The 27571-nt window shown below is 37.8% G+C and overlaps 1 protein-coding gene and 1 pseudogene across 1 annotated transcript in view; one reads left to right on the plus strand and one right to left on the minus strand.

Annotated features, from left to right (window-relative positions):
• ENPP1 (ectonucleotide pyrophosphatase/phosphodiesterase 1) overlaps positions 1–27571 on the plus strand; it is an 85058-nt gene that overhangs the window by 17496 nt on the left and 39991 nt on the right. The window contains exons 2-5 of the mRNA XM_003827660.6: positions 21770–21842; positions 23908–24024; positions 25060–25185; positions 26093–26153. Of these exons, the coding sequence (XP_003827708.4) occupies positions 21770–21842; positions 23908–24024; positions 25060–25185; positions 26093–26153 (377 nt within the window). The remainder of the gene's footprint in view (positions 1–21769; positions 21843–23907; positions 24025–25059; positions 25186–26092; positions 26154–27571) is intronic.
• LOC100974283 (volume-regulated anion channel subunit LRRC8B-like) lies at positions 396–2828 on the minus strand (annotated as a pseudogene).

The following is a 27571-nucleotide window of genomic DNA, read 5'->3' on the forward strand; positions in this document are numbered from 1 at the left end:
AAATTGTGATATTATAGTTTTTAAAAAATACCTTGATAGTTCTCCAATTAACAATGATGAAAATGTACATAGTACTTGTTCAAGAAACATTTACTAGAAGACAAATTAAAAGGGTTAAGATATCAATGTTCTCATAAATATTATTTTAAGATTCCTTATCCAAATGATTATTGAATATGATTAAGTTGATTTAAGCCCAAATATATACATGAAGAGGTGACACATTTCTAAAATTGTGTTCCCTTTCTAATTATAAGCTCATATATTAATTACTAATTTTTTTCATAATAGTCACCCATTTTTCATCTTTATTAACTTAGAAAATTTTACTTCTTATTTAAAACCCTGGAGCATACTTTTAAAAATGATTTTGAAACATGGGTCTCTTCATTAGGTCAACATTTGTCTAAGCACGTCTGTAAATATTCTGTTACAGGAAGAGGAAGAGTATTGAGCAAATTCTCTTCAACAATCAGACAGCTCTGTTTTAGGGACTGATATCCTTCCAGTTCAGGAGGAAGTGTTTCCAGGTAATTTCCAATGAACTCCAGATGAGTAAGGTTTGACAGCTGACCCACATGAGGGTACAAATTCATCAAGCTACTTTTCCCCAAAGGTAAACATTGCAGCTTTTTGCACTGAAACAGCCCATCTGGTAGCATCTCACTGTTGTTGGTGGTCACAGCACAGTACTGTAAATTACTCAGATACTGGATTTCTTCTGGAATGAAGGTCAAGTGGTTATAGCTTAGATTCAAATAATGTAGTTTGCTGCATAGGAAAAGCTGCAAGGGCAGATTCTCAATATTAATAGGACCCCAAAAGAGCTGCTCTAGGTTAGATAATGCCCCAGTTTATCCAGGAATGTAAGTAATGTTATTGTGCCATAACTTTAAGCAGGAAAGATTCTGAAGATGCTGACAGCCAATGATCTCTTCCACAGTTTTAAGGTTATTTTCCTTTAGGTCTAACTCATGCAAATTATTCAGGCTGAAAATGGAGTATGGAATGCATTCCAGGTCACAGCTGATCAGTTCTAGGCTTTTCTTATTGACCATCATTTTCAAGTTGTTCAGCACAGCCAGTTTGCTTCCCTCATTATCAAGGGACAATTCTTCAGTGAAGGCAAGAGGTCTGCAATGACTTGTGGGATCTGGGAGAGGCTGCTCTGCAAGTAGAGGGTCCTTGGATATTTTAAGTCCTGAAAGCCGTCTAACTGCACAGTACTGAACTGTTGAGGGAGAACACAGCCTCCCTGTGTGGGACAGAAAAGTTTCTCACATAGGGGAAAGATAAGGTTCCTTCAGATTCTTCAGGTGAAATACCCAGCATGGGATTTTTCCCGTTTCAGGATGCTTCAGGCAGAGGATTTTAAAATTCTGCTCCAAAAAGCCAGTGCAGGATGCTCTACTAGCAGAGATGAATGGTCCACATCTTTGAGGTTGACCAGCTGTGAGACGGCAGATGGCAGCTTCACCTCCAGGGTCTGCTCCAGGCTTAGCACCTCCATTTCGGTGAACTCAAAGACATTTGTCTGGAAGACTGTTGAGCATAAAAAGATGTAGTTCTATCTTGTCTTGGACATTTTCCACAAGCTAATGTTTTTCAGTTTCTCAACTGTCCATTCGTTACTGAGGTTGATCTGTTTCAGTTTGTTCTCACTGACCTCTGATAGGAATATGGAGAAGCGTCTGGAATAAAAAGGATCATACTGATTAGCCAGATGAAGGATGAAGGCAAAGTCATTCTTGACATCAGGGATGTCACTATAGTTGCTTTTTTCTCTTAACACCTCAAAGGAATATTGCTTCAGGGATCTCCTCAGCATCCACCACAGCCTGTAGGAGGAGGTCAGACTGTAGAGTATATCCAAAATGGTATAAAATGAAGCCAGAAACTTCAAGATTTCTGCGAAGGAATAGACACACTGGTAGGCTTATATCCTGTAAAAGCCTACGTGTCAACTGAATAGTCAATTTAAAGAGTGATGTAGGTTAAAAAATATGGAACATAAGTTATGATGAGCACAAAATGACTTTGACTATTATCTGCTTCAGATACACACTATAAATGATGTCCTTCTGCTCCACGTGCATGCGGAATCTTCTCACTTTTTCAAAGATGGCTGTGGCCTCTTGCCCCTCCTTCTTGTCCAGGCCACTGGAAGTTGGGCTTTCTATACCAGCTGACTCCAAACCCGGCTGCAGGTGGGGCAATGACTGCTTTCTGTAATCTATGTCAGTTGAACACCCTGAGGACGAAAGCAAAATCTTGGACTCGGAGAGTTTCAGAGGCCTCACTGACTGCTCGGCCACTGTTTCTGACAGGGTGCAGGTGGTCCATGGAGAATCGAAGCACTTGTAAAGGATGGCCACAAAATACTCAAGCTTGGAGCTGGTACCTGGGGTAGTGAAGCCATAAGTTGCTGCAGGCTGCAAAGAACAGTGTGTGCAAGAGCACCAGGTAGGGGAAGAACGTTGCAAACCAATGGAGCTGTTTCTCGTAACAGACAGCATTGATGTAGGAGTACTGCTGTCAGTGGAGGTCGTTCTGGATTCCGAGTGGGATCGGAAAGTGATGTCCCGGGATTAGAGGATGTGTTTATGCTGGCTTTCAGGATGTTCCAAGGCATGGTGCAATGACTGTCAAATTCCACTTTGTATGAAGACAGCACAGAACCCTGCTCTGTGTCAGCTGGAGAGCTCCAGCCAGCATGTCCACATGATCAGCATGATGTAATACCAGAAGACATCCTACCATGATTTTAAGATGTGATAAGATGACTGGGTGTCTGCTAGTAAACATTTTAGCTCGGTTAGTGTAATCATGACTTTCCCTTGTAGGAGGACAGAAATATAATGAAAAAATATTAAATAAATCAGAAATGCTTCAATCAGGTGATCTATACCTTTTGAAGTTTCTTAGACATACCATCTCTGTGTTTGTCTTCATTCCTATGAATGCTGGCCAACTGGAACCCTGCAATTAGTCTCAAATTGAAAAATTTCCTGTCTTTGGCCACAGGGTCAATGATGGATGAGGCTAATGAGTGTGGTATTGAAAACACGGGGGTTTCAGTACCTGTGGGCCATCCGGGTAGTGAGGTCCAGCAGGCAGCTGGAAAACAAACCGGAGCCCTATGTGACTCCAGCCCCAGGCCCCAGGCCCACACATTCCCCTCCATTACCAATTTTAAAATTCTGTCTTTAAGTTTTCACTGTGATTGTGATTGAATAAAATACTAGGCCTTTACAGAAATTAAGTGGTGGTTTATATCTCCCATTTCCTGTACGCAGGAAGAATTACTAGAAATCCTCTGTTTAGTTGTCTTTTTGTTTGTTTCTACTGAGCCCATCTTTCAAGGATAAACACAAGGTGCCCGAATGAGTATGTTCCAAAAATTATTTCAGAAAAAAACAGCAAATAAATGACAGAAACTTAACTGCACATTATGTTCTTTCCACCCTTTGTTTTTCATCTCTGACCCACTATCTGCATAGGCAAGATACTTGCCTAGGCAGGAAAAACTATGTTTTTTGGATAAGATTCATGAGGCTTTTCCTTGCAGTCCATCTGTTGGGTCCTCTGCCTGAGGGCAGAAAGAGCTGTTCTGCACCATTAATAAAACTACTTTCCTCCCTCTCCTATCTTATGAGCTGAACTAAACTTTACAATTCTTTTCTAAAGTAATTTAATACTATTTTTATTTAACGACATATCTTTCTTGATAGTTGCTGCAAAAGAGACCAACTATTTTCATGATTGGGGGACAATTTTTCTTTTCTTTTTTTAAACCAACTGAAGAAAGATCTAATTAAAATATGTTTTTGCATCAAAGGGATTTGAGAATTAGAAAACAAGATTACCCTCAAAATGGAGAGTTCTTTGCCTATATTAAATTTAGTTTAGATTGTGCCTTGGGATGTCTGTCTGTCTGTCTCTCTATCCATCCATCCATGTATTTATCTGTCTTGATCTGATTATTTACTGTTTGAGTCCAATTAGAAAAACAAAGCTCATACTCAGTAACTTAATCAAAAGAATTTAATATAGGAAACAAATATCAAAAGTGTTAGAAGAGCTAACGGTCAAACAGGGAATGGTAGGACTCTTAGGCAACCCTGAGAAGAGTAACAGAAGGAAGCCACTACCACCTGGAGAGCAGGAAGGGCAAAAGAAAAAGGTGATGAAACCAGAGCTTGGGAGCTAGGGCTTCGCTGTAGCAGCTGGGACCCTGGGCAGATGCAGCCACTGCAGGGGTCCCACCCGGAGCAGGGAGGACAAGGTAGATACATTCTGATTTCTCCTTTCCTTCCACCCTCCAATGTTCTCTTTCCTGTTGGCCTCTCCTGGTCTGATGCTTGGAGTCTGGGAGTCTGGGAAATGTAGTAGTCAAAGTTATTTCTCTGAGTTGGCGGATCAAAAGAAAAGGCAGTAACACAACTTGGGTTTTTTGGGAAACAGACTATTAGATGGAAATGAGCATGACTGGGATTTCATTAGAGTATGTTCTTGAGATCAGCACCTGTGGAAGGCAAGACAAGGAATTGGGGTCATACAGAGGATGAATGTGAGCTGCAGTGCTCATTGGGTGTGATGCTCATTGGAGGCTGTGCACCTGTGGAAGGCAAGGCAAGAAAGTAGGGCTGTGCAGAGGGTGAAGGTGAGCTGCAATGCTCAGTGGATGTGATGCTCATTGGAGGCTATGCCCACTCTACGGACCTTCTTAAACTAGTGTGAGACCCTCTAGAGTGGTCCAGGAGGGGGCAACCTGCCCCAGGAAGGAGGAGAGACTTTGGGCAAAGCGGCTGTCTTTAGCTGAGACACTCCCTATAGGTGACCACTCCCAGCAGCTGGAGGAGCAGTGGTGCCTTTATCTCTGAAGGGGAGTCCAGGCACCTGACCACAGTGCCCATCACAGGCAGGGAAAGGATGTGAAAGCACTGTCTGCACATTGTTGATTTACAAAAATCATACATTGATGAAATGTAAAAAGTGAAAGTTCAGTTTGCCTTTTTAACTTAATTCTGTTTATGATTTACATATTTCCATGTCCCAGCCTGTAGATCTACCTAAATTAAAATATGTATATTTTAAAAGATTTATTGATAAGATAAGAAAATGTTTACAAAATAGTATTACATGCAAAAAGATGAAACAAAAATTGTATATAGAATCATTTCTCAGTTATATATGTATATGGGTTTGGGTGTGTAAATGCATTTAAAACAATAATAAAAAAAATAGGGCCAGGCTGGGTGGCTCACGCCTGTAATCCCAGCATTCTGGAAGGCCGAGGTGGGTGGATTGCTTGAGCTCAGGAGTTCAAGACCAGCTGTGGCAACATGATGAAACCACTGTCTCTACCAAAAATATGGAAAATTAGCTGGGCATAGTGGCATGTACCTGTAGTCCCAGCTACTCGAGAGGCTGAGATGGGAGGATCACTTGAGCCTGGGAGGTGGAGGTTGCAGTGAGCCAAGATCACGCCACTGCACTCCAGCCTGGGCAACAGTGTGACAGCCCATCTCTCAATAAAAAAAAAAAGAAAGAAAGAAAGAAAAGAAAATAGATCAAAAATTTTAAAAAATGAAATGGAATTTTTTTGGTAGAATAATATGGATTCATGCCTGTTTCTCTTTTCTCTTTTTTCTTTTTCCTTTCAATAAACATACTGTTTGAGAATAGTTCTAGATTTACAGAAAAGCTGTGAAGCTTGTGCAGAGTTCCATATACTCCACGCCCAATTCTTCTGTCATTAACATCTTACATTAGTAAGGTCCATTTGTTACAGCTCATGAATCAACAGTGAAACATGATTATTAACTAAAGTCCATACTTTATTCAGAATTACTTGTTTTTTCCCTAATGTCTTTTTTTGTTTTTTTGTTCCAGTACCCCATCCAGGAATACCACATTACACTGAGTTGTCAGGCCTCCTTAGGCTTTTCTTGGCGAAGCGTCTCAGACTTTCCTTGTTTTTGATGACCTTGACAGTTTTAAAGAGTATGAGTCATGTATTTTGTGGAATGTCCTTCAACTGGGATTTGTCTAATGTTTTTCTCATGATTATACTTGACTGACGTATTTTTGGGAAGCACATGACAGATGATAAAGTGCCATTCTTAACTCATCATTTCAAGAGTATCTGCTATTAATGCTATTAATAGGTCTTGTCATTGATGATGTTAACCTTGACTACCCGGCTGAGGTAGTCTTTTTCAGGTTTCTTTGCTGTAAAGATACTCTTTTTTGTCCCTTTCCATACTGTACCTTTGGTAGAGAGTTACATTCCACCTCCTTGATGGTGGAGTATCTGCATAAATTATTTGGAATTCTTCTGAATTGGAAATTTGTTCTCCCCCTTATATTTATTTACTCAGTCTTTTTCAGTATGGAGTCATTAATGTCTATTTTATACTTTGAATTATAACCCAGTACTCTGTTTTTCATGTTTTTGCTTAACTTGTTCCAGCCATGGCCACTTGGCAGTTAATTTCTGTGACCCTTTGACGTGTGTGTGTTTGTAAGTGTTTAGCACTTCCTTACTTTCTGGCCCTACAGGATGTTCCAGGCTTTTAGGTTCTCTTGACTTGTTTTTTTTTTTCCTTACAGATTTCTTAATATTATATAACCATAAAACTAGTGTGTATAATCAAAAGTCAGTTTCTCCACCCTGCAAATTAGGAGTGGACTTACATAAACCTTTGTGCCTGAACTCTGTGCATTTCCCAAAGGTAGGCATCACACCACCCATGCCTCCATTGCACTATATGTGTGGATTAGTTTTCAGACATCTCCCTTTCTCCAATGAAGTGATAAATAACCAGGTTATTCCCTCAGAATGAAGCTGGCCAGATGTGCACTTTACCTTGGGAATGATTTAGGCATAAGATCTGGGAGAAGGAGAAAGGCAAGCATGCTTCCTTAGGTGGGCAGGGAGCCATCTTGGTTTGTGTGACCAACTTGATAAATTCATCTCTGTTCAGCACCTGGTCATCAGCTCTGTAAACTCAAAAATCTCTCATAGTTTTTGGTGTGTCAGGAGTCCACAAAAGGCTTGACTGGACCTGTGTGAATCAGGGTCTTTCATGCAGCTGCAGTTAGATGGTGACTTAGAGTTGGAACAGCAAGGGCTGGGGCATTTAGGGGCTGGCCAGTCATCTTTCTGTCTCTTCATGCAGTCTTAGGGCCTCCCCATGTGGTCTCTGTGCACGGAATGGTTGGGATTCTTCGTAGCATGGTGGCCTCCGTGTAAGGGTAACTGCTTACATGGAGGCTGAAGGCTTTAAGAGCAAGTATTCCAGTGATGGGTCTACATAAGTTTAAAATAATTGGATAGTATTTTATGTTGTTTGGATTTACCAAATTATATTTGCTCCATGATTTATAAACAGAAATTTAGGTTATTTGCAAGTTTTTGCAATTCCAAACACTGCTACAATAAATATCTCTGTGTGCATATCTTTGTGTGCTTGTGTGAATATTTCTAGCAGACAATAGAAATGGAATTGCAAGAGTGGTAAATATGCACACTTTGAATTTAGGTAGATTCATTGGAATGACCTTTTAGAAAGGAACTTACACTTCTGTGAAGACAGTGTGAAAGAATCTATTTCTCCTCATGTGCTTGTCAGAGCTTGTGATTATCAGTCTTTTTATGTTTGTTCGTTTTGTTGGGTAGGAAAGGGACTCATTGATTTGTAGTTCTTTGATTTTTTTTAATGAAAATGAATGTTTTATATTTTTATTAGCCATTTTCTTTAAATAGTTGGTTTATTACTTTTGGTATTTTTAAAAATTGGATTTTTTTTTCTACTTGATTTTTATACCCTATTATCTATTGTCATATACCAAAAATGTCTTCTCCTTGTTCCCGCATCCCAATGTGGTGGATTTTTGTTTTTTTTGGCTTTACAGGAATTTCCAATTTTTATGAACTCAAATGTATCAACTTTTCCATTATCATTTTTGGATTTTGTGTCATACTTGTAAAGCAAAATTTAAAAAATATTTGCTCATCTTTTCTTCTGGTGATTTTATTTTATACCTTTAAACATTTGCTCCATTTGCCATTGTATTTTGTTATCAGGAAAGAGAGAGAAATTTTGTTTACTAAGCACTTCAAGATCTTTTTTCTCAATAGATTGCTTTTCTTAAGATGCTGAAGTAAATCAGTACAGTAGATAAAGAAAGACCACAAAAACAGCATTTTGCGACAGTGACAGTCCTACTGAAGACAGGAGACAGTTAAAACCATCAGACCAAGAACAGAGGAGTGGATATTTAATAATTCTATGATTACTTCTGGGGGTTAACTGTCTGTGAATCTAAATAGAAGTTCCAGTGGCTGGAGGCTGTATCTGAGGAGGGACCCTTTAGCCTTTTAAAGAGTGATTCTGCTGTGCAGTTGAGGTGTTTTCTGTCACTCTCCTTATTGATGAAATGCTTGTGTCTCAAGATACAATGACGGTCTACAAGTCATGGAGTGAAGGTGAACATGAAAGCTCAATGAAACCATTACTTTATACTATGAGATGGATGTTTTATTCTTTGACCTTTAACTTCAGAGAGAAACGACCTGTGAAAGCATTTGGTGAGATCTTAGTAAAGAAGTGATTTGCCCACTGAGGCAGAAGTTATAGGTGCTGGTTAAATTTTATCTTTTTCTTCGAAAATGTTTGGTACTTATTGAAACAAAAATGAATGAGCATGATAGAAGAGGAGAATAATTGCCCTAGAAATATCAGCTGTCTGGAGGGCTTGCAGAAACCCAGGAAAGATTTCAAATATAAAGGGCCTGCTGCAGGTGAGTTTCTGGCCCCTTTTCTGCTTTGCCTGGGGAAGTAAGCCTCCTGGGCTGGTGTTTCAGGAGCATCTCAAGACAAGCTTCTCATTCTAATAGCCGGTGTTCAACCAAGAATCTTATGCATGTACATTTTTGAGGTAATAGTCTTTTTTTTTTTTTTTTTTCTGAGATGGAGTCTCACTCTGTCGCCCACGCTGGAGTGCAGTGGCATGATCTCAGCCCATTGCAACCTCCGCCTCCTGGGTTCAAGCAGTAATCCTGCCTTAGGCCCCTGAGTTGCTAGGATTACAGGTGTGTGCCACTACGCCCGGCTAATTTTTTTTTTGTATTTTTAGTAGAGACGGGGTTTCACCATTTTAGTAGAGACGGGGTTTCACCATGTTGGCCAGGCTGATCTCGAACTCCTGACTTCGTGATCTGCCTTCCTTGGCCTCCCAAAGAGCTGGGATTACAGGCGTGAGCCACCGCGCCCAGCTGAGGTAATAGTCTTTAAGAGAAGAGGGTACGGGATGTAGGGTCAGGGGTTATTCAAATAAAGGTATGATTAGTTTCCAGAGAGAAGTAAATTTGTAGACATTTTACATTTATTAGGGACCATAGAAAATATTTAGTCCAACTCTTTTTTTTTATTGATAAAGGGACATAAATAATGTAACTTTCTCAAGATCACAAAGCTCCAAAAGTAATACATGTCTTAATTCAGATATGAAACCATTGAGAGTTACTGGTCTCTTTGTGATTATGGTCACAATTTCACCAAACTTATATTGTTAATTGAATATGGCTGGAATTTTAATGTGTAATTTACTTACAGTTTAAGTGGTAAAATATGAATCATTCCTGCTTTCTTAAGCCAGTCTTTTAATGTGATGTTTCATTTTAACCTTTCCTTCTAAAAAAATTATTTTGTCAATTGTCATTACCAGCTCCCATGAGTTACTGATAGGAGTTTTCTTTGAGTCTGTTCTTCAAATGCTTATTTATCAGGATAATTAATTAAAAAGAGAAATGATGTAATGATTATTTGCTTAAATACCAGAGGTACTAAAATATCTTTTTCTGGATTACTAATTTTAGTTTAGAGAAGAATCTGATAGTTTTATTTTCCCAAGATACTAGTCCAACCAAATCTATACTATGTTTATCTAAAATAATTGTTTATTTTTATTTTTATTATTTTTTTCTTCAACTTCTATTTTAAATTCAGTGGTACATGTGCAGAATGTGCAGGTTTGTTTCATAGGTGAACATGTGCCATGGTGGTTTCCCGTACAGATCATCCCATCACCCAGGTATTAAGCCCAGCATCCATTAGCTATTCTTCCTGATGCTTTCCCTCCCTGCACCCCTGACAGGCCCAGTGTGTGTTGTTCCCCCCTCATGTGTCCATGTGTTCTCATCATTTAAAGTAATTGTTTTGAGCTGCAATTTTCTATTACCAGTGACTCCTAACATTGTATTAGATTTAGGGGATTGTGTTCTCTTTCAGGTACATCATATCATACTTGAAAGTTAAAAAAATATACTTGTGATTATCTTAATTTTTCATTTAAAGAAAGGTTAAAGGCCCAGATCCCCTAAGTGACATATGGGGACCACTTAAGGATTTCCATTTCGTGTCGTAATCGTAAAACTTCTCAACCTTCTCTGACTTTATTTCTCTTGTCTTCTGTTCTTTTAAAAGAAAGATGCGACAGAAAGCACAAAAGATCCCCAAAAAGAGTGTGTGGTTTTCTTTTTTTTTTTTTTTGAGATGGAGTTTTGTTCTTGCTGCCCAGGCTGGAGTGCAATGGAGTGATCTCAGTTTACTGCAACCTCTGCCTCCTGGGTTCAAGCGATTCTCCTGCCTCAGCCTTCCTAGTAGCTGGGATTACAGGCACCCACTGCCATGCCTGGCTAATTTTTTGTATTTTTAGTAGAGACAGGGTTTCACCATGTTGGTCAGGCTGGTCTTGAACTCCTGACCTCAGGTGATCTGCCTGCCTCAGCCTCCCAAAGTGCTGGGATTACAGGTATGAGTCACCACACCCAGCCGAGTGTGTGTGTGTGTGTGTTTTAATGAATACTGTTCTCTTTATTCACAATTAGCATCCACTTAGACAAAATCTTATTGTTCTCTTTATTCACAATTAGAATCCACTTAGATAAAATCTATTAAACTCAGCCTGCTACTGATTTTCCCCACTTACCAAATAATAGAAGAACTTGGCGTTTTTTTAAATGCACGAGATTCATGACACTGACACAAATTAGAAGCAAGTACTGTTTGACATGTTGGCATATGTCCAGCAATTTCATTAATCATTATTGTAAAAAAACGGGTTGATGGTGGATTCTTGGAAAGTCAAACAAAATTGCTGTGATAAGTCTTTGAAGCATGTTTTTGTGGACTCCTGTCTTAACATTACTCATTTTAAAGCCAATATTCTTCCTTTTATGTTTATGGAAAGTGCGGTACTGGCATCCATAGGGCAGAGATTGTTTTTATCCATAGAAGCAGGAATCCCTTTTTAGGGAAAGTGCTTGTGATCTTAGCTTGCTTAGAGCTCATGCAGAGAGGTCCTAGACGTGCTTTAGCAGCTGGGCTTGAGCAGGTAGTGACAAGTACTACCTTATGTGTGGATCTGTGCAGAGGCAAAGGAAACCAGTAGGGTTCCCCTCTGTTATGTTGCCATTAGCCTACTGATTGCTTCTTGTCAATCTTTACAAGCAGTGGTTTGGTAATAAATGACCTTGTCCACCAAGAACAAGAGTGAGTTTTCTAGCTTATTTGGGGTTCCTGTTGTCATTGTGTGTGTGTATGTGTGTGTAGTTTGATAAATTACTTAAAAGTTTATAAAGGCCAGACATGGTGGCTCATGCCTGTAATCCCAGCACTTTGGGAGGCCAAGGCGGGCAGATCGCCTGAGGTCAGGAGTTTGAGACCATCCTGGCCAACATGGTGAAACCCCGTCTCTACTAAAAATACAAAACTTAGCTGGGTGTGGTGGTGCATGCCTGTAGTCCCAGCCACTCGGGAGGCTGAAACAGGAGAATCGTTTGAACCTGGGAGGCGGAGGTTGCAGTGAGCTCTCATCACTGTACTCCAGCCTGGGTGACAGTGTGAGACTCTGTCTCAAAAAAAAAAAAAAAACAAAAACCCAACCAGCCAACCAAACAAACAAACCAAAGTTTATAAAATAACTCTTCGATTACTTCTTTACTACTTCCCCTTCCTTCTATCATTGTCATTTTCAACCTATGCCAGCTGTAAGTTGATAGATATTCCTATAATGATTTCTGTGAATCTTGAAACCTGTTAATGAGATAATAAATATTACTATTCCCATAATTGCCAAGCTGACATAATTATGAGTATGTAGGGCATTCTGCTCTAAGGCAATTATCATAGTAGATGTTCCCAGGAATCACATAGGCAGGCATTAATATTTAATCTTTAGTGTCTTCTACCATGTCTCTTTTGCTCTTAAATCATTGAGTTAATTTTATTCATTTTATTTTTCATTTCTAGAAATTTTATTTTTTTTACTTTCTAGATCTTTTTAAAAATAATATACTGTTTTCTGTTACTATTATCTATCTTGCCTTATTTCTTATTTTGAACAGTATTTGAATAAATGACAATTCAAGAACTCATGAAAGACACCAATCTTTAGATTCAGGTAGCTTGTTGAATCTTAAGTAGAATAGATAAAATAAATATATGTTGACAACAGAATAACATTGTAGAACACAAAGTTGAAAATAAAAAAGTTTAAAGCTATTAGAGAAAATAAGACAGATTCACTTCAAAAGGATGATAGTCTGATGACTGGATTCTCAGTGGTGATGATTAAAGCATAAGGTAGTGTAATGATATCATCACTGTGCCAAAAGAAAATAATTGCCAAACTGGAATTTGCATATCCAGTAGAAATATCTTTCAAAAACAAGAATAAACCAAAGACATGTGCAGACTAACGAATACTGAGAGAGTCTGCTATCAGGAAGAATCTAAAAGATGTACTTTAGGCTGATGATTCCAGATGAAAGCTGAGAAGAAAAAATGCATAAAGAAAGTGGTAAATATTTGGTAAGTTTAAATGAACTTATAAAACAATGATGTCTTAAGGGGTTTACAAGTTAGAATAATAGTAATATTAAAAGAAAAGTCTGAAAAACTATAATCTAAGCATCCATATTAACAGTAAGAAAAAAAAACCCCGAAACCCAGAACATTAAGCCTAGATATGGAAGGAAAGAAAAATAAGAGTAAGACCAGAAATTAATAAAATAACAATAAGCATACAAAAGAAAAGATAAGATTATTCCTGGTTAGCCTGATTAAGTAAAAAAACAAACAGACAAAAAAAGGGTGGCAGTACAAATCATATCAAGAATGAAAAAGAACACAAATAGAGATGCTGCAGGCACTGAAAGTATAACAAAGGGTTATTATAAACAACTTTATAACCATATGTTTGAAAAGGTAGGTGAAATGAAAAATTACAAGAAAAAATACAACTTATCAAAATGACTCAAGAACAATTAGAAAATCTAAGTAATTCTCTAACCCATGAAGAGATTGAACCACAAATTAATAAACTTCTTACACAGATTTTTCTAGGCCCAGATACGTTCTCCACTGAGTTCTTCTAAACCTCCAAGGAGAAACGAACTCTAATCTTACCATCCTTACAGCCTAGTTTATGAAGTTAGCATGGCCTTTCACTTGAAGATCTTTTTACTGTCGTTGTCCTGGAATTTTGCAGTGATGTGAATCGGTATGAGCCTTCTTCTATGATTTATTATTTTGGATACTTGATATTAGGACTCTTTGATGTGAAGTTTTGTATATGTCTTTTTGAATCCCATTGAATATACTTAATAAGATGTCTTTTTATTTCTATTTTTTTTTTCTATTCCCCTCTCCCCTTTACCGTTCTGTGTTGATCTTAGACTTTTGTCTTAGGCTTACCTCCAATGACTGGTGAATCATGGTGGTTCATTTGTATTTAAGGATGAGAGATTAGGTAGATTTCATGGAGCTTTGAGTATTCAGGCAGAATTTGTTTATTGAAGTTTGCTTAAGGTAAATAGGCAGAGAAGGAGCTTACTGTTATGCTGAGAACCCCTAAAATGCCAGAATGAGGAAGAGTTTACTCTGGGTCACTAATACCCACATTAGTCCTGTGGTTGTCCTGTGTACTGATTCCAAAAGTACATGGGTCCATTGGAGAAACTTTGGAAAATAAATATAAACACTAAGATGATGACAAAATAACTTGTAAGCCCATCCATCAAGTGTAGATTTATGTATAACCAAAAATTGGGACCATATTACCCATTCTGTTTTATAATCTGTTCTTTATACCCAATAATGTGTCATTTTTCCATGTCAATTAAATATTCTTCTAAATCATCACTGTTAATGGCTGTATAACAGTTATATAGATGGTCTATATTTCTTTAGCTATTTTCCTACTCTTGGACATTATGTGTATGTCTATTTTTTCTTATACATAGTACCGTAATGTATATATTTACATCTAAATATTTGTACATACTTTCTTAACCTTAGTATAAACTCCCAGAAGTGCAAATAATATAGATGTTTTATGGCATTTGTTTTAGGATTTTTCACAGCTACTTGTACCCAAAATGCTTGGATCAGTCTAGGGCTGCAATATATTAAAAGTGCAGATAGATATGAATCTGTAGAAATCTCATATTAATACAAATTGGTGTTTACATGGATTCCCTTTTCAGTAGCATGGGCTGGAAGGCCACTGTATACCTATAACTAAAATGTCTAGTGCCATCATTTCCTGCAAAATAATTTGTTGTATTTCTTCTCAGATTCCTTGCTCCTGCATGGTCTTCAGCTACTGTTGAAAACAGATTACTGTAGAACTAAAACAAAAAAAGGAAAAATGTTAATGCACTGGTTTATGGCATTTAAGAAAATAGGAACTAGGCTGTCGTACAGTTGACAAACATTGGTAAAGTTGTACTATCCCTTTGGAAGAATCTGTAGTGGGCCCAGTCCTTTCAGTGATTGGATACTTCTAGTAGGAACTACCATTTATTCAGTAACCCTATGCCCTCGTCACCAATCTAGGCATGTTTTGTACATTCCGCCAAAGGCTCCTGCCAACTTTGTGAGGTGGGTATTATCACCACTTCATAGATTTAAAAATGAGGCTTAGTGAGGATTTGAAACATTCCCTACTTTCACAGCTGCTGGTTGTCTAGAAGTCAGAAGAATGCAAGCCGCCTGAGACCACTGCAGTTGTTTTGTGCACAGGTGTCTCTCCCGCACTAGGTCAGTGCTTGAGATGTAGTAGGATCTCAAGAAATATTTGTTCAATGCTGAATAATGAATTGAAAGGTAGAATTTGAACCAAAGTCATTTTGAACTTGAAGCTCTTTCTACCAGGCAGGTGTCAATTTCTTCAGTTTTAGTGTTTCACTGAGAGATTGTGAGATTTGTCCCTATGTGATGTGCTTGTTCAGTGCTGGATGTCCCTTTTCCTGATTTTCATGTGACTAGTTATGTAAAGGGCTTCACATCAAGTTTCACTGCAGTTTCAGAGGATCTTCTTCAGATAAATCTAGCATAACTAAAATGATACTGAGTGCATAAGAGACCAAGCATGCATGAACAACTGCTTGAGTGGACTTAGGAACTTTTTTTAGAAGAGATTCTAACTTCTGCTTTGAGCTTTTGTAATGCTCCAAAGTTCTTCAGGAATGTGTTGTCTTTGAGTCTCCCTTTGAATATCTTGTAGAAGTTTCTTGGCACTGGATTTACTCAATGGGATCGAATCCCCATCCTCCAGCAAACGAAATTATTTGTTGAATGTTTACTTTGTGCAAGGCACCATGCTAGACGTGGAAAACACAGGGTTGAGTAAATAAATCCATGCCTCTCGGGAACTCACAGTCTAGTCAGAGACAGACAAATCTTATGGAGCATGGTAAGAGCTGCAGTAACTAGGGGTGAGGGAAGACCTAGAGAAACATGGTGCTAGCATCTCCTCGGTGAGGAGGGTCTAGCAAGTCCAAGGCCTCATTTCCCACCGGACTCATAACATAGCCTTCCACAATGATCCCAAGGGATCGTTCTGGGATTATTAAATCCAGTCCTGTCACTTTCATATTTCAGCGCCTGAACACACTCCACTGACCGCCCCCAGGCTGCCTCAGGACCCATTTGTTCCCTCCCTTTTCCCTCCAGCCCCTTCCCTTCCCACTCCTACCTGCCTCCTTTACACTCTGCCTGCCTAGGTTCAAATCTTGCTGTGGATGCTTATCAACCCCCGGTCCTTGGCAAGTTACTAACCTCTGTAGCTCACCTTCCTTAAACTGTGTTAATCATAATCTGTCTTGTGATGTTATAGTGTGGATTAAATGATTTAATATAAAACTCTTAGAAAAGTGCCCGGCACATAGGAATTACTAGAGAAGTGACAGCCATGACTGTTGTTATTTTCTCCTTCCCAGGCTGGTGTTGTCTTCCCTACCTCTGTGGCTTTGCATGAAGCACCATGGCGTATATATGGTCACCACTATGTCATTTCTTAGGTTGCTTCTAACTATGTCATATCTTTATCATCAGCCTATGGCATCATTCCAGAGTTGTTGTTGCCTTTATTAGATTTATAAACTCTGACATTAGGACTTCACCGCAAATTATTATTATTTTTTGTATTTCCCCACAGAATCTAAATACATTGCATCTTGCAGATACTCAAACCTTTGTTTACTGACAGAGGGAGAGGTCCCTTTTTCTCCAAATCTCTCTTTGTAAAGCCTTTTGAAACCCTTTTCTTCTTTTCTGCTCTCCACTGTGTTGTTAGTATGTTAGCATTTTTTACATGTTTCTACTGAAGTCCATTGCAATCATTCGTTCTAATGCTTCCCCCGGCCAACTTCCTTTGTTTCTCTGTAAGGGTAGGAGTTGTTTTCTTTGTATCTCTGGTCTTTAGTACAGGGACTGCACATTGTGGACACTCATATTTCAATGAATGCCTGATACAGAAAGAATAATACACATGATATTAATGCCATTGTATTTGAGGGAATTGGTGAGGGAAAAAAATTTTTTTTTTAGTATTTCTTTTGACTCACTAAATGTCTAAGAACTAATGATTTAGTTAACTAAAGAAGCAGGAAACTCCAAATATTCCAAAAACTTTGCTTTTACTTTCTGTCTCCCAGTTTCTTGTTTTCTAAGATAAGATGTATTTCTATGGTTTCTTAGAAAATATTAAAATTGGAAAAATACCTAAATTGTTATGGAGATTAAAATGGATGGTAGATTATGATATTGATGAGTTAAACTGCTTTGACAGGAAAATTCAAACTAAATTAGGTTTCACAGCTCTGAAAATTGTTGAAGGGGAATTTCCTACTAAAAATCATTCTGATTAGGTGTTTTGTAACAAAGTAGTAGATATTCTAAATTTCATCTTTTATGGATGTGACTGTCAATGAGAAATGATCATTTCTATTGTCATACTTTTGTTTCAGTTCTGTGCTATGCCTCATCTTATAAAAGGTAAATCAAGAACTTCTTTTTAATAATGAAGAGGTGATTTTTTAAAGTCAGCATGTGTCTTCAGCTACTTAACAAGAGGATAAAGAGCTATATATAAACCATGTGTATTTTAAACCAATGATTACCATTTAAATGCTTGCTTACCACCTAGTCTTTCCATAGTAGTTTTCCTGTCCATCTAGTTCTTCTACTCATATACTCATATCCAATTTGTCCTGCCCCTTTCAGCCATTCCACCCATGCCTTAATTCTCTTATCCCCTTTTGTATTCTGTTTTCCCCACCTTTCCCTCTCCCAGGGCATGTCGTCTTTTTTGTTTCCCCCCCATTTTCCCACTTCCACTCCTAGAATTTCAGGTCATTCAAGTTTGTTATATTCCATGATTTCAGATTAAGCTGGGCTCCCAGAGCTGGAGGGTCTTTTTACTCTTCCCTCGTTGACAGTCTTTGTTGTCACCACTGGTTTGTTGCCATCTTTCACATGGGATGCCCTAAGCCCTCTCTATTCCTTCCACACTCCCACCCAGATGCTTCTTACTTGGCCAAGAAGATTGAAGAGGTTCATCATCAGCTGTTTCTAGCTTCCTATTGCTATACCTTAGTTTGTTTTGTGTGTGTATGTGGTGTTTGTGTGTGTGTGTGTATATCTTCCTCTCAGCCTTCTGACATGCCTATCTCTGAGCCTAACCCTCTGCGAGTATTTTATTGTATAAGTAAAATATGACTTGTTCAACCAGCTTCCTTAAAATGAGCTTAGGTTGTTCCTTGTTTTTTTGTTCGTTTGTTTTATGAATACAGTTTTGAAATAAACACCTTGGACAACTATTTTGGCCACTTGTGAGAGTACAGTTAGTACTAGCTTTGCATGATTCTCTGACATGCACAAATTTCAGTTACCACAGTTTAATTAAATAAAACCAGCTCCCAACAACATAGTTCAAATTTCATTTACCAAGATATATTAACTGTGAGTAATTGCATAAAGTACAAACTTTGCTGCTAGCTCATCAGTCCACAAATCACTGTGCAAATAGCAAGTGCAAGTTATGGTCAGTGACCAATTGCATCATTTCTTTCAAAATCTGCCAGTGATTAGCCCATAGACATCGTTTAGTCAGTTCATGCACAGACAGCAAAAGCATGTAGTTGTGTTGTTGCTTTGCCTCTCAGAGGTAAACCTATATGACATTTTCAAAAAGTGGATAATTGAAAAAGTGAATGAACTGATAAAGAATGAAAGTAAAGTAAAGAAAAGAAAGGAGGTAATAATGCTGGAAGTGAAATTGAAGTCAAAGTAAATGGAGTTATGGAAGAAACAGCTAACCGTGGGAATGCTAACACTGCCATGGTGCAATAGACTCCAGATATGAAGCCAGAGGAGTCTAGTGAAGCTGAATTTTTTGATACAAATGAGGAGAGTGGTTGTGAGAAGAAGAATGAAGATATCCCAGAGGGAGTGACACTGGCACAAAACTTCCTCTTGGAGACATTTCATAATGTTGAAGGTGCAAAGCTTATGTGAAAACATTGGAAACTGATCTAAACTTAGAAAGGAATATGGAATATGACAATTCTCCAAGGCATAGAAAATATTCTCACTCTGTATTGTGAGTTATGTGATAGATGAGAAGAAGGTAAGTACTGTTTGGACTATTCTAGGTAAGTTTACAGATAAATACAATTTCAATTCTTCATGGTTTTTTTTTTTTTTTTTTCCTTGAGACAGAGTCTCACTCTGTCACCCAGGCTGGAGTGCAGTGGCGCGATCTTGGCTCACTGCAACTTCCGCCTCAGCCTCCCAAGTAGCTGGGATTACAGGAGCCTACCACTGCACCTGGCTAATTTTTGTATTTTTGGTAGAGACGGGGTTTCACCATCTTGGCCAGGCTGATCTTTAACTCCTGAGCTCGTGATCCACCTGCCTTGGCCTCCCAGAGTGCTGGGATTACAGGCATGAGCCACCGTGCCTGGCCAATTCTTCATGTTTTTAATGTTTTAAATTATAATACACTAAATATAGATGTTTTACTATATTTTATTTTCTTATACATTTATAATTGACAGTAAAACAGTTTTTGTTGTTGTTGTTTTGGTTTGTTTTTGTTTTTTTTTTTAATTTTTTTTGAGCATCTTGCTCTGTCGCCCAGGCTGGAGTGCAGTGGTGCAATCTGTGCTCACTGCAACCTCCACCTCCCGGGTTCAAGCGATTCTCCTGTCTAAGCGCCCCCGAGCAGCAGGGATTATAGGCGTGCACCACCATGCTGGGCTAATTTTTTGTATTTTTAGTAGAGATGGGGTTTCACCATGTTGACCAGGCTGGTCTCGAACTCCTGGCCTGAAGTGATCCCCCCACCTCAGCCTCTCAAAGTGCCTGGCCGTTTGTGATGTTTTTGATAGATATTTTTAGAGATTATCTTTCCATACAGTTGTGTCAGTTTACACCACCATCAGAAGTTTAGGAAAATCCATTACTATTCTCTTCTGATACCTTGTTCTGCTTATTTGCCCTTGTTGACTTGCTCAAGCTCTTCCTCTGATACCTCCTTATTTTAAGGAATATACACACACACACAAAGAAAAACACATGTTTTTGCATCCTTAAAGAAGGCTAACCTTTTGCTTTCTTTGCAAAAACTCTTCCTTTCTTTTATCCATTTTATTTTGAAGTAAGTAAGACCTGCTGCCTCACTTTCCTTACCATTCACTTCCTCTTAAGTCTTTGCAGTCACTTGACAGTAGGCACCTCGAGAGCAGAGGTCATGTCTGTTTTATGACTGAATGTCCAGTACATAGTCAGTACTCAATACTCTTCATCTGAAGGAATGAATTCTTATAAAAGCCTCCACCAACCATCCACTTGGTCCTATTCACCCATTCCTCCTGTCTCTATTATCTCTTCACCTTAGCTTTCCGGAAATACTACACCATCTTTCCATACCTCCACCCATTGTCCATTCCCGTTTGCATTTTCTTGGTTTCAGCTAAGATAGGCTGTTCATTATTTATCTGCCACCTTCCATGTGCCTGCCTTCCTGGAACCCTTCTTTATGCTGCCCTTTCTCCTAGAAGTTTGCTGTGTTCTGTCCTCTCTTTCCTTCCTCCAGTTCCACCTGGCAACATCACGCCATCATTTCCCCCCCATTCAGAGCCATGCCAAAAACTTGCTCTAGGAAACTCTTTCTGATCTCCCTCTCCCTAACCACCCCAACCTTTCTCCTTCTTTAAACAACTGTAGAACTTTGCAGGCGGTTTGTAGGGCCTACCAAATATGGGCCGCTGATGTGCTGTTTTTAACTTCTCCTACCCAAGTAGAAACCCCTTGAGCTATCTCTTATTTTTTCCTTCAGTGTATAACAGTCTTTGCGCGTCATTGGTACTCAATTAATATTTTATTGAGGTGCCCTGTAATCTGACATTCCAGGGAGCTTTCAAGGAAACTTGGTCCCACTAAAAAAAATTGAGGATTGTTTTGTGGGTTATTCCGCTCCTTTGTCTTCTAACTCATAGAAGTTCTGTCATGGTTCTTAGGGGTTGTAGGGTGTGTCCACTTATTTTAAAATGTCAAAGACCAGAAGAGTGGAGAATGGGAAAGTGGCAAAGTGTTAGCACTGGAAAGATGTTTAGAGATCACGTAGTCCAACCCTTAAATTTTATAGATGAATAAACTGGTATCTAGAAAGCTTAAGTGACCTGCCTGAAATCACACAACTAGTTTGTGGTAACACTTGGTCCAGGAGGTTGTCAGCTGACCCTCTTCAGGGCTCATTCCCACAAGGTACCACAGTACATGTGAGGATGTTAGGTTTGGGTTTGTGTAGAACTGTTAAAAGAGGCATATAATATTCCACATATTGCCTTTAATGGATTAATACATATGAAATCCAGACTCTATAAATAGTTTTCTCTCTTTCCCTTAATAATTATAATTTTTATGACTAATTCATTTATACTAACTAGGAGAGTTTCTAATTACATTAACATTGGATGGTATAGAATGGTTGGTTGACACTTGAGTAAACTTTTTATTAAAGTATAAAATACAGAAATGTATACAAATCACAAGTGTATAGTTGGAATTTTCAAAAAGTGAACATATCTACGTGACTAGCCCCAGACTGGAAAAAAGAACAGCACCAACAAGTTTAGAAACATTTAAAGCAATAAAACATTTGGAGAAATAAAAGGATTTTAAAACTGTATAAGGCCAGGCCTAGTGGCTCTTGCCTATAATCCCCCCACTTTGGGAGGCTGAGGCAGGAGGATCCCTTGATGCCAGGATTTCGAGGTTACAGTGAACTATGATCATGCCACTGTACCCTAGCTTGGGTAACAGAGTAAGACACTATCTCTAAAAATAAAAAATAAAATAAAATATTTTTTAAAAAAGAAACCATGTAATTTTCTCTTTTCTCCCTACAGGTATTGTCAGTATGTGTGTTAACAACAATACTTGGTTGTATATTTGGGTTGAAACCAAGCTGTGCCAAAGAAGGTAATTAGTCGTGTGTGTGTGTGTGTATGTGTGCACAGCCTTATTAAGAATGTGATTGAGGTAAACATTATCTCCTATTCCTATGGGTACTCCATAGATATTGTCAATTCAACGCTGGCTTGAGCCTTTTTCCTGAAGCTCTTGTATTATATTAGTCATATAAAGTTCTACTTACAAAACATGGCCGGGGGTTCTGATGCTGTTGTCCTGGAGCCCATGCTCCCTGACTTCCTCCAGGGACTCAGAGGACATTCTTTACTGCTCTTTTCCCCTAAGGAGTTAGTTGCTGAAGCAACCCTGTAGGTTACTAGGTGACAGTTACCATCCCTGGGCAACCAGAAACCTGTCAGTATGTGCTCTTAAAGTTCTAAAATTGCAGACATTGGTTGTTTCAAAGCCACAATGATTTTTTTTAAACTTCTAGATATATTTTTTCTTTCCATCAATTGCAGAAATCTATCCAGCATTGACAAGATTATAATAAATAATTAAACTGGATCACAGTAAATCGTAGTGGTTATTATCTTGTCTTTGAGGTAGTTCCCCCCCATCCCCTCACAATAAAATCATTGATGGTCATTCTAGAGAATTCAGCTTTGAAAATTGAACAGGTTCTTCTGTTTGGCTATTCTGTGATTGTAATATTAATTATTTAAAAAATTTTTAGTGATTATTAAGCTATCATGTACTGTTGAAAGGTAGTAATTTTATGTATTCAGTAAACTATTCAGAACACATGTATCTAAGTTTAACTGAAGTAAACAGTTACAGACTTTAGTGTTTACCTATGTCATCTTTTAGCATGAAGTGATTCACTCCTGAGTTGACACATACAAATTAAAAATTATTAGGTACATATTAATGAGCTCCAAGTAATAGCTATTATTCCAATAGACTTCCCTGACCCCCACTCCAGGTCAGGAAAGTTCGTATTTCTGACACTAGAAATTATTATTGTTACTTCATCTTCTTAAAATTGCCTGATTTCCCAGTATCAAATGAGAGGTAAATTCCATGGCAGTGTCTTTTTGGGTCAGAACACCATTAAAGTCAAGAACTAAGATTATTTCTTTTTTGTTGTTGTTGGATGTCCATTATTTTCCATGTGTTCCTTTTTTTCTTTTTTTCTCGTCCTAATTTTCTAGCTCTCCAATGAAACCTGGCTTATTCAAGGTATCTAGTAATGAACTTCAACAGTAAAATTGTTGTTTGTCATGAAAAGTACTTTCCTCCCATGTCTACCATTTATTCATTTAGCAAAAATGTGCTAATCTCAACTATATGGCATGCACCTGGTCTGGTTTTAGGGATACAGTATGCTGGGCAAAGCCAGATGTGGTCTTGGTTTGCCGTCTAACTGGGATATTAACCAAATAACCTAGTTACGTGTGGAATTAAGTAATTGAGGGGAAGGACAAGGTTTTATATGAGCTTAAAAAAATGGAAGTCAGGCCTAGCTGGGGAGTTAGGAAAGCTTTTTAGAGGGAGCCAGTCTGGATCTAAAGGTGAAATGGGTGTTTCAGGTCAGGGAGGGAAGAGCTATGCCAGGGAGCATGTTCTGAACAAACCCACTACTTCTTTACACCAGGATTGAGAGCGAGGCAGGCTAGGTAATCTTTTCCTTTCTAAAATATTCTTAATCACTTCTAAAAAATTTTTTTCCCACATTTTGAAATTTTAGGGAACCCCATGCCTGCTTAAGCCAACTTTTTCATAGCACGAAGTATTCAGAACAAGCCTTTATTCTGACTTTTATTTTATCACACCATGGTTATTTAAGTCTTATCAGACCCAGTAACGTTTGTAATAATAATCATTAAAAAGTTATCTTTCTTTCCTACATCAGGAGATAAAAATCACAAACCAGGCACATAAGGTTACTTTCTGTTTGTATCACTTTTTGTGTGTATTTGTGAAAAGATTTTTGCCTTACTTTATTACCCCATCTGTATTTTCTAAAGTAGTATTTGAACCTAGTGTACACCTAACTTAGTTGTATTCGTTGATGTTTACTTTGAATTATATAATGATTAGAAACATCTGACTTATTGTTCAATTTTTTCAGTTAAAAGTTGCAAAGGTCGCTGTTTCGAGAGAACATTTGGGAACTGTCGCTGTGATGCTGCCTGTGTTGAGCTTGGAAACTGCTGTTTAGATTACCAGGAGACGTGCATAGAACCAGGTAAGGATGAGCAGGGAAAAAAGTGGAGTTATGGTCATTAGGAAAAGATCAAGGAAAGTTCTGTGTCTTTCAGGTATGTGATTTACCTAATTCATTTGAATTTTTTTTAGTTTAGCATACATACACGTTTTGACATTAGCTTTTATATTTTCTTTCAACAGTTCCTTAAGAGAAAAAAATTTACAGAATTTCTCTGTTAAACATTTTATGGATAGCAGAACTTTGTCTATTTTTAATGTATGCTGAAAGCCTTTGTAATCTAATTTGCATTCAAATTCTAAAAGCCTGCTTGAAATATAGAAATATTTTCATTATGGTTCTTTGACAGCAAGAGATCTTATATGTCCACCTATATTTTTCAAAATAAAACTATCAGAATATGAAAATTTTCTTAGTTAGATTTGGAATTCTCTGCATATGACATGGAATAATTTTTAAATGAGAGAGATTTATTTATTTTTCATTAGTATTTATTTTTTAAAGACAGGGACTTGTTCTGTCACCCAGGCCGGAGAGCCGTTGCTTGACCATGGCTCATTGCAACCTTGAACTCCTGGGCTCAAGAGATCCTCCTGCCTCAGCCTCCCAAGTAGCTGGAACTACAGGCTCACACCATTATGCCCAGCTAATTTTTAAAATGTTTGTAGAGATGAGGTCTCACTACATTGCCCAGGTTGATTTCAAACTCCTGGCCTCAAGCAATCCTCTCACCTTGGCCTGAGAGTCAGACTTAGATTAAATTTTAGCAGGTAGAAGAAGCCAGGTCTACATAGGAATTGCATATGGTAAGGTGCGTCTAAATTTGAAAATGATGAAATTCTGGAGTTTTAGTGAAATAATAATAATTGGTTCCTACATATTTTACCCCATTAGTTCAGAGTGGCCATGGTAGTGGCAGATTCTGTGAGTGACTAAGAGCTGTGAAATTGTTCATTGTTGCTCATGGATCATACTCAGGAAGACAGCAATTCTGTGTTCACTTTGGACATGTTGAATTTGAGACATAAAACACATTTTGCTGATGTTTGTTTCTAGAACATATATGGACTTGCAACAAATTCAGGTGTGGTGAGAAAAGGTTGACCAGAAGCCTCTGTGCCTGTTCAGATGACTGCAAGGACCAGGGCGACTGCTGCATCAACTACAGTTCTGTGTGTCAAGGTCAGGTGCTCGTTGGGCTCTGCAGCAGCCTGGTATCTTCCAGCGTCTTAGCGGGGCTTTACATAGGTGTTATCTTTTATATTAGGAGTCATGGCTATTGGCCAACTATATTAGCTGAAAAAAATAATTTTAAAACTTTTTATTAAAGAAACTTTTAAACATACACATGGGGAGAGAGAGTATGTAATGAACATTATACCCATCACCCAGCTTCATAATTATGATTATGTACACACGGCCAATCATATTTTATCTATAACCACTCATTCCCCTGCCACCACCCTCTCATGTTATTTTGATAATAGCAGCACACTTGATGCTGTATTTGTGGAAAGATCCCTCTTACAGTCCTGGCTGACTTTTATGTCCCGGCTTCCCTCCTAGTAAATGGGGACACTGTCTGCTGTGCATTGAGAGAGTCGATGTGAAATTGTTTAGAAAGATTCGAGGGCATTTTGTAAGGTGATACTATTATGATGTCTTGTCCAGGTATTATTATTATCATTTTTTCAAATTTCTTGACAGAACCTGACTCTATATGAGAGAGAACTAAGACACCAAAATACCAAGGATTTTGATGAGTGGATAGAAGGGGAGGGTTGTAAATTTTGGCTGAAAATATTAAGAATTTGAAAATGGAAAAGATACCTTCAAGTTCTCACAAATACAGTAGTATGTTTTAGTCTTACAATTGTGCATCCATTTTTAATTCCTGATATCAACTAACTCTTATTTTGAAGCAGAATAATTCTCTTTATTGATTATACACCTCCAGAGTCATGTCCTGTGTTATCTATCAATCTGTTCACATACTTGGTTTTTGGAATCTGTCTTAATGTGTCTCACAAGCATCACAATTATTATTACTGTTAAGTGTGTTCATTTTATTTTCTTGAAAATATTTTAGGTGAGAAAAGTTGGGTAGAAGAACCATGTGAGAGCATTAATGAGCCACAGTGCCCAGCAGGGTAAGATTATATTCTGAGGTATTAATTTTTTCTTTTTTAGAAGTACAGCATCATTTTTTTCTTTCCAAATTAAGATGATAAAAATAATAAAATCACTGGTTTATTAAACATTACAGGTTGAGTATCCTTTATCCAAAATGTTTGGTATGAGAACTGTTTTGGATTTTGGACTTTTTTGGATTTTGCAATATTTGAGTTATACCAGTTTGGGCATCTCAAATCTGAAAATCCCAAATGCTCCAGTGAGCATTTCCTTTGAGCATCATGTCAGTGCTCAAAAGTTTTGGATTTTGAAACATTTGAGATGTCAGATTTTCAGATTTGGGATGCCCAACCTGTATTTTTAGCCAGATCTTGTGTTTGGCAATGGTGGAACAGAGATGATTATGGAGTTATCCCTATTCTGGAAGTTTATAGAAAAAAGAGAGGCCATGAATATTTAGTCTTTGGTATTGAAGAATGCTAGATAAAAATATTTGCATTTTCCTTTTCAGGAAGGAAGGATCTTTACTTTTATTTGGAGTTTTGAGAGCTGCTAAACTTGTAGAAAATTTAGCTTCTTTTTTTTTGTATTTTGGTCCATTTATACATTTTTGGGATAACAACCTGTTTGTGAGAGATGATACGTTTTTTAAAATAATTCATATTTGGTTTTTTTGTCCTTCAAATATTTTGTACAGGGTCTTCCATATATGACACCATCAAAAAGAGTGTGTGTGGAATTTAAAGGGTGAAGATTTTATAAAGGTGTTAAGCGTATTTATCTTTGTTCCATTTGAGGTCTATCATCTCATACATTTGAATTATTCATCTTCAGAAATGTATTTTTACCTCTTTAAAATGATAGTTTTCCCAGACTATTAAAATTTTTAAGCTGTATTTTAGTTCATTTTGTTCGTGTATATAATTTTTGTTACATGTCTTCTTTTTTTTCTTTTGGAAGGAAGAGTACTTTTGATTTAAATAAGCAGTAGCAACAGCAGCCAAAGCTAAACCTCAACCAAATAATTTCAACAGAAGAGCCTTTTTTTAAGGAAAATTTTCATGTACCCTAAACTGTCTTTTAAATCCAAGGAATACTGGGAATGTTAGACTTAGTGAATTTTGAATCTTTCTTTTTCTTCTAAATATTGCTTATAATTTTTCAGTTGTAATATTGAATCTTTTAGTGGAAAACATAACCCTTTCTTTACAAGAAGATTGTAACTTAGGACACTTATTATTACACTGGATAATTTACCAGTACGTTTACATGATGGCCCACTAACCTGCTTTTATGATTTCTGTTGATTGAATAAAACTAGTTTTGTATGGACCGTTAAGACTATATACACTGGTTCTACAGAGTCTCTCAGTGGAGCTATGTTACAGATAGTAGCTAGTGAAAATTGTATAAAAATGTTCTCCTTGTGGGGTTG

The sequence above is a fragment of the Pan paniscus genome, chromosome 5 (genome assembly GCF_029289425.2).
Source record: "Pan paniscus chromosome 5, NHGRI_mPanPan1-v2.0_pri, whole genome shotgun sequence".
Classification (NCBI taxonomy): domain Eukaryota; kingdom Metazoa; phylum Chordata; class Mammalia; order Primates; family Hominidae; genus Pan; species Pan paniscus.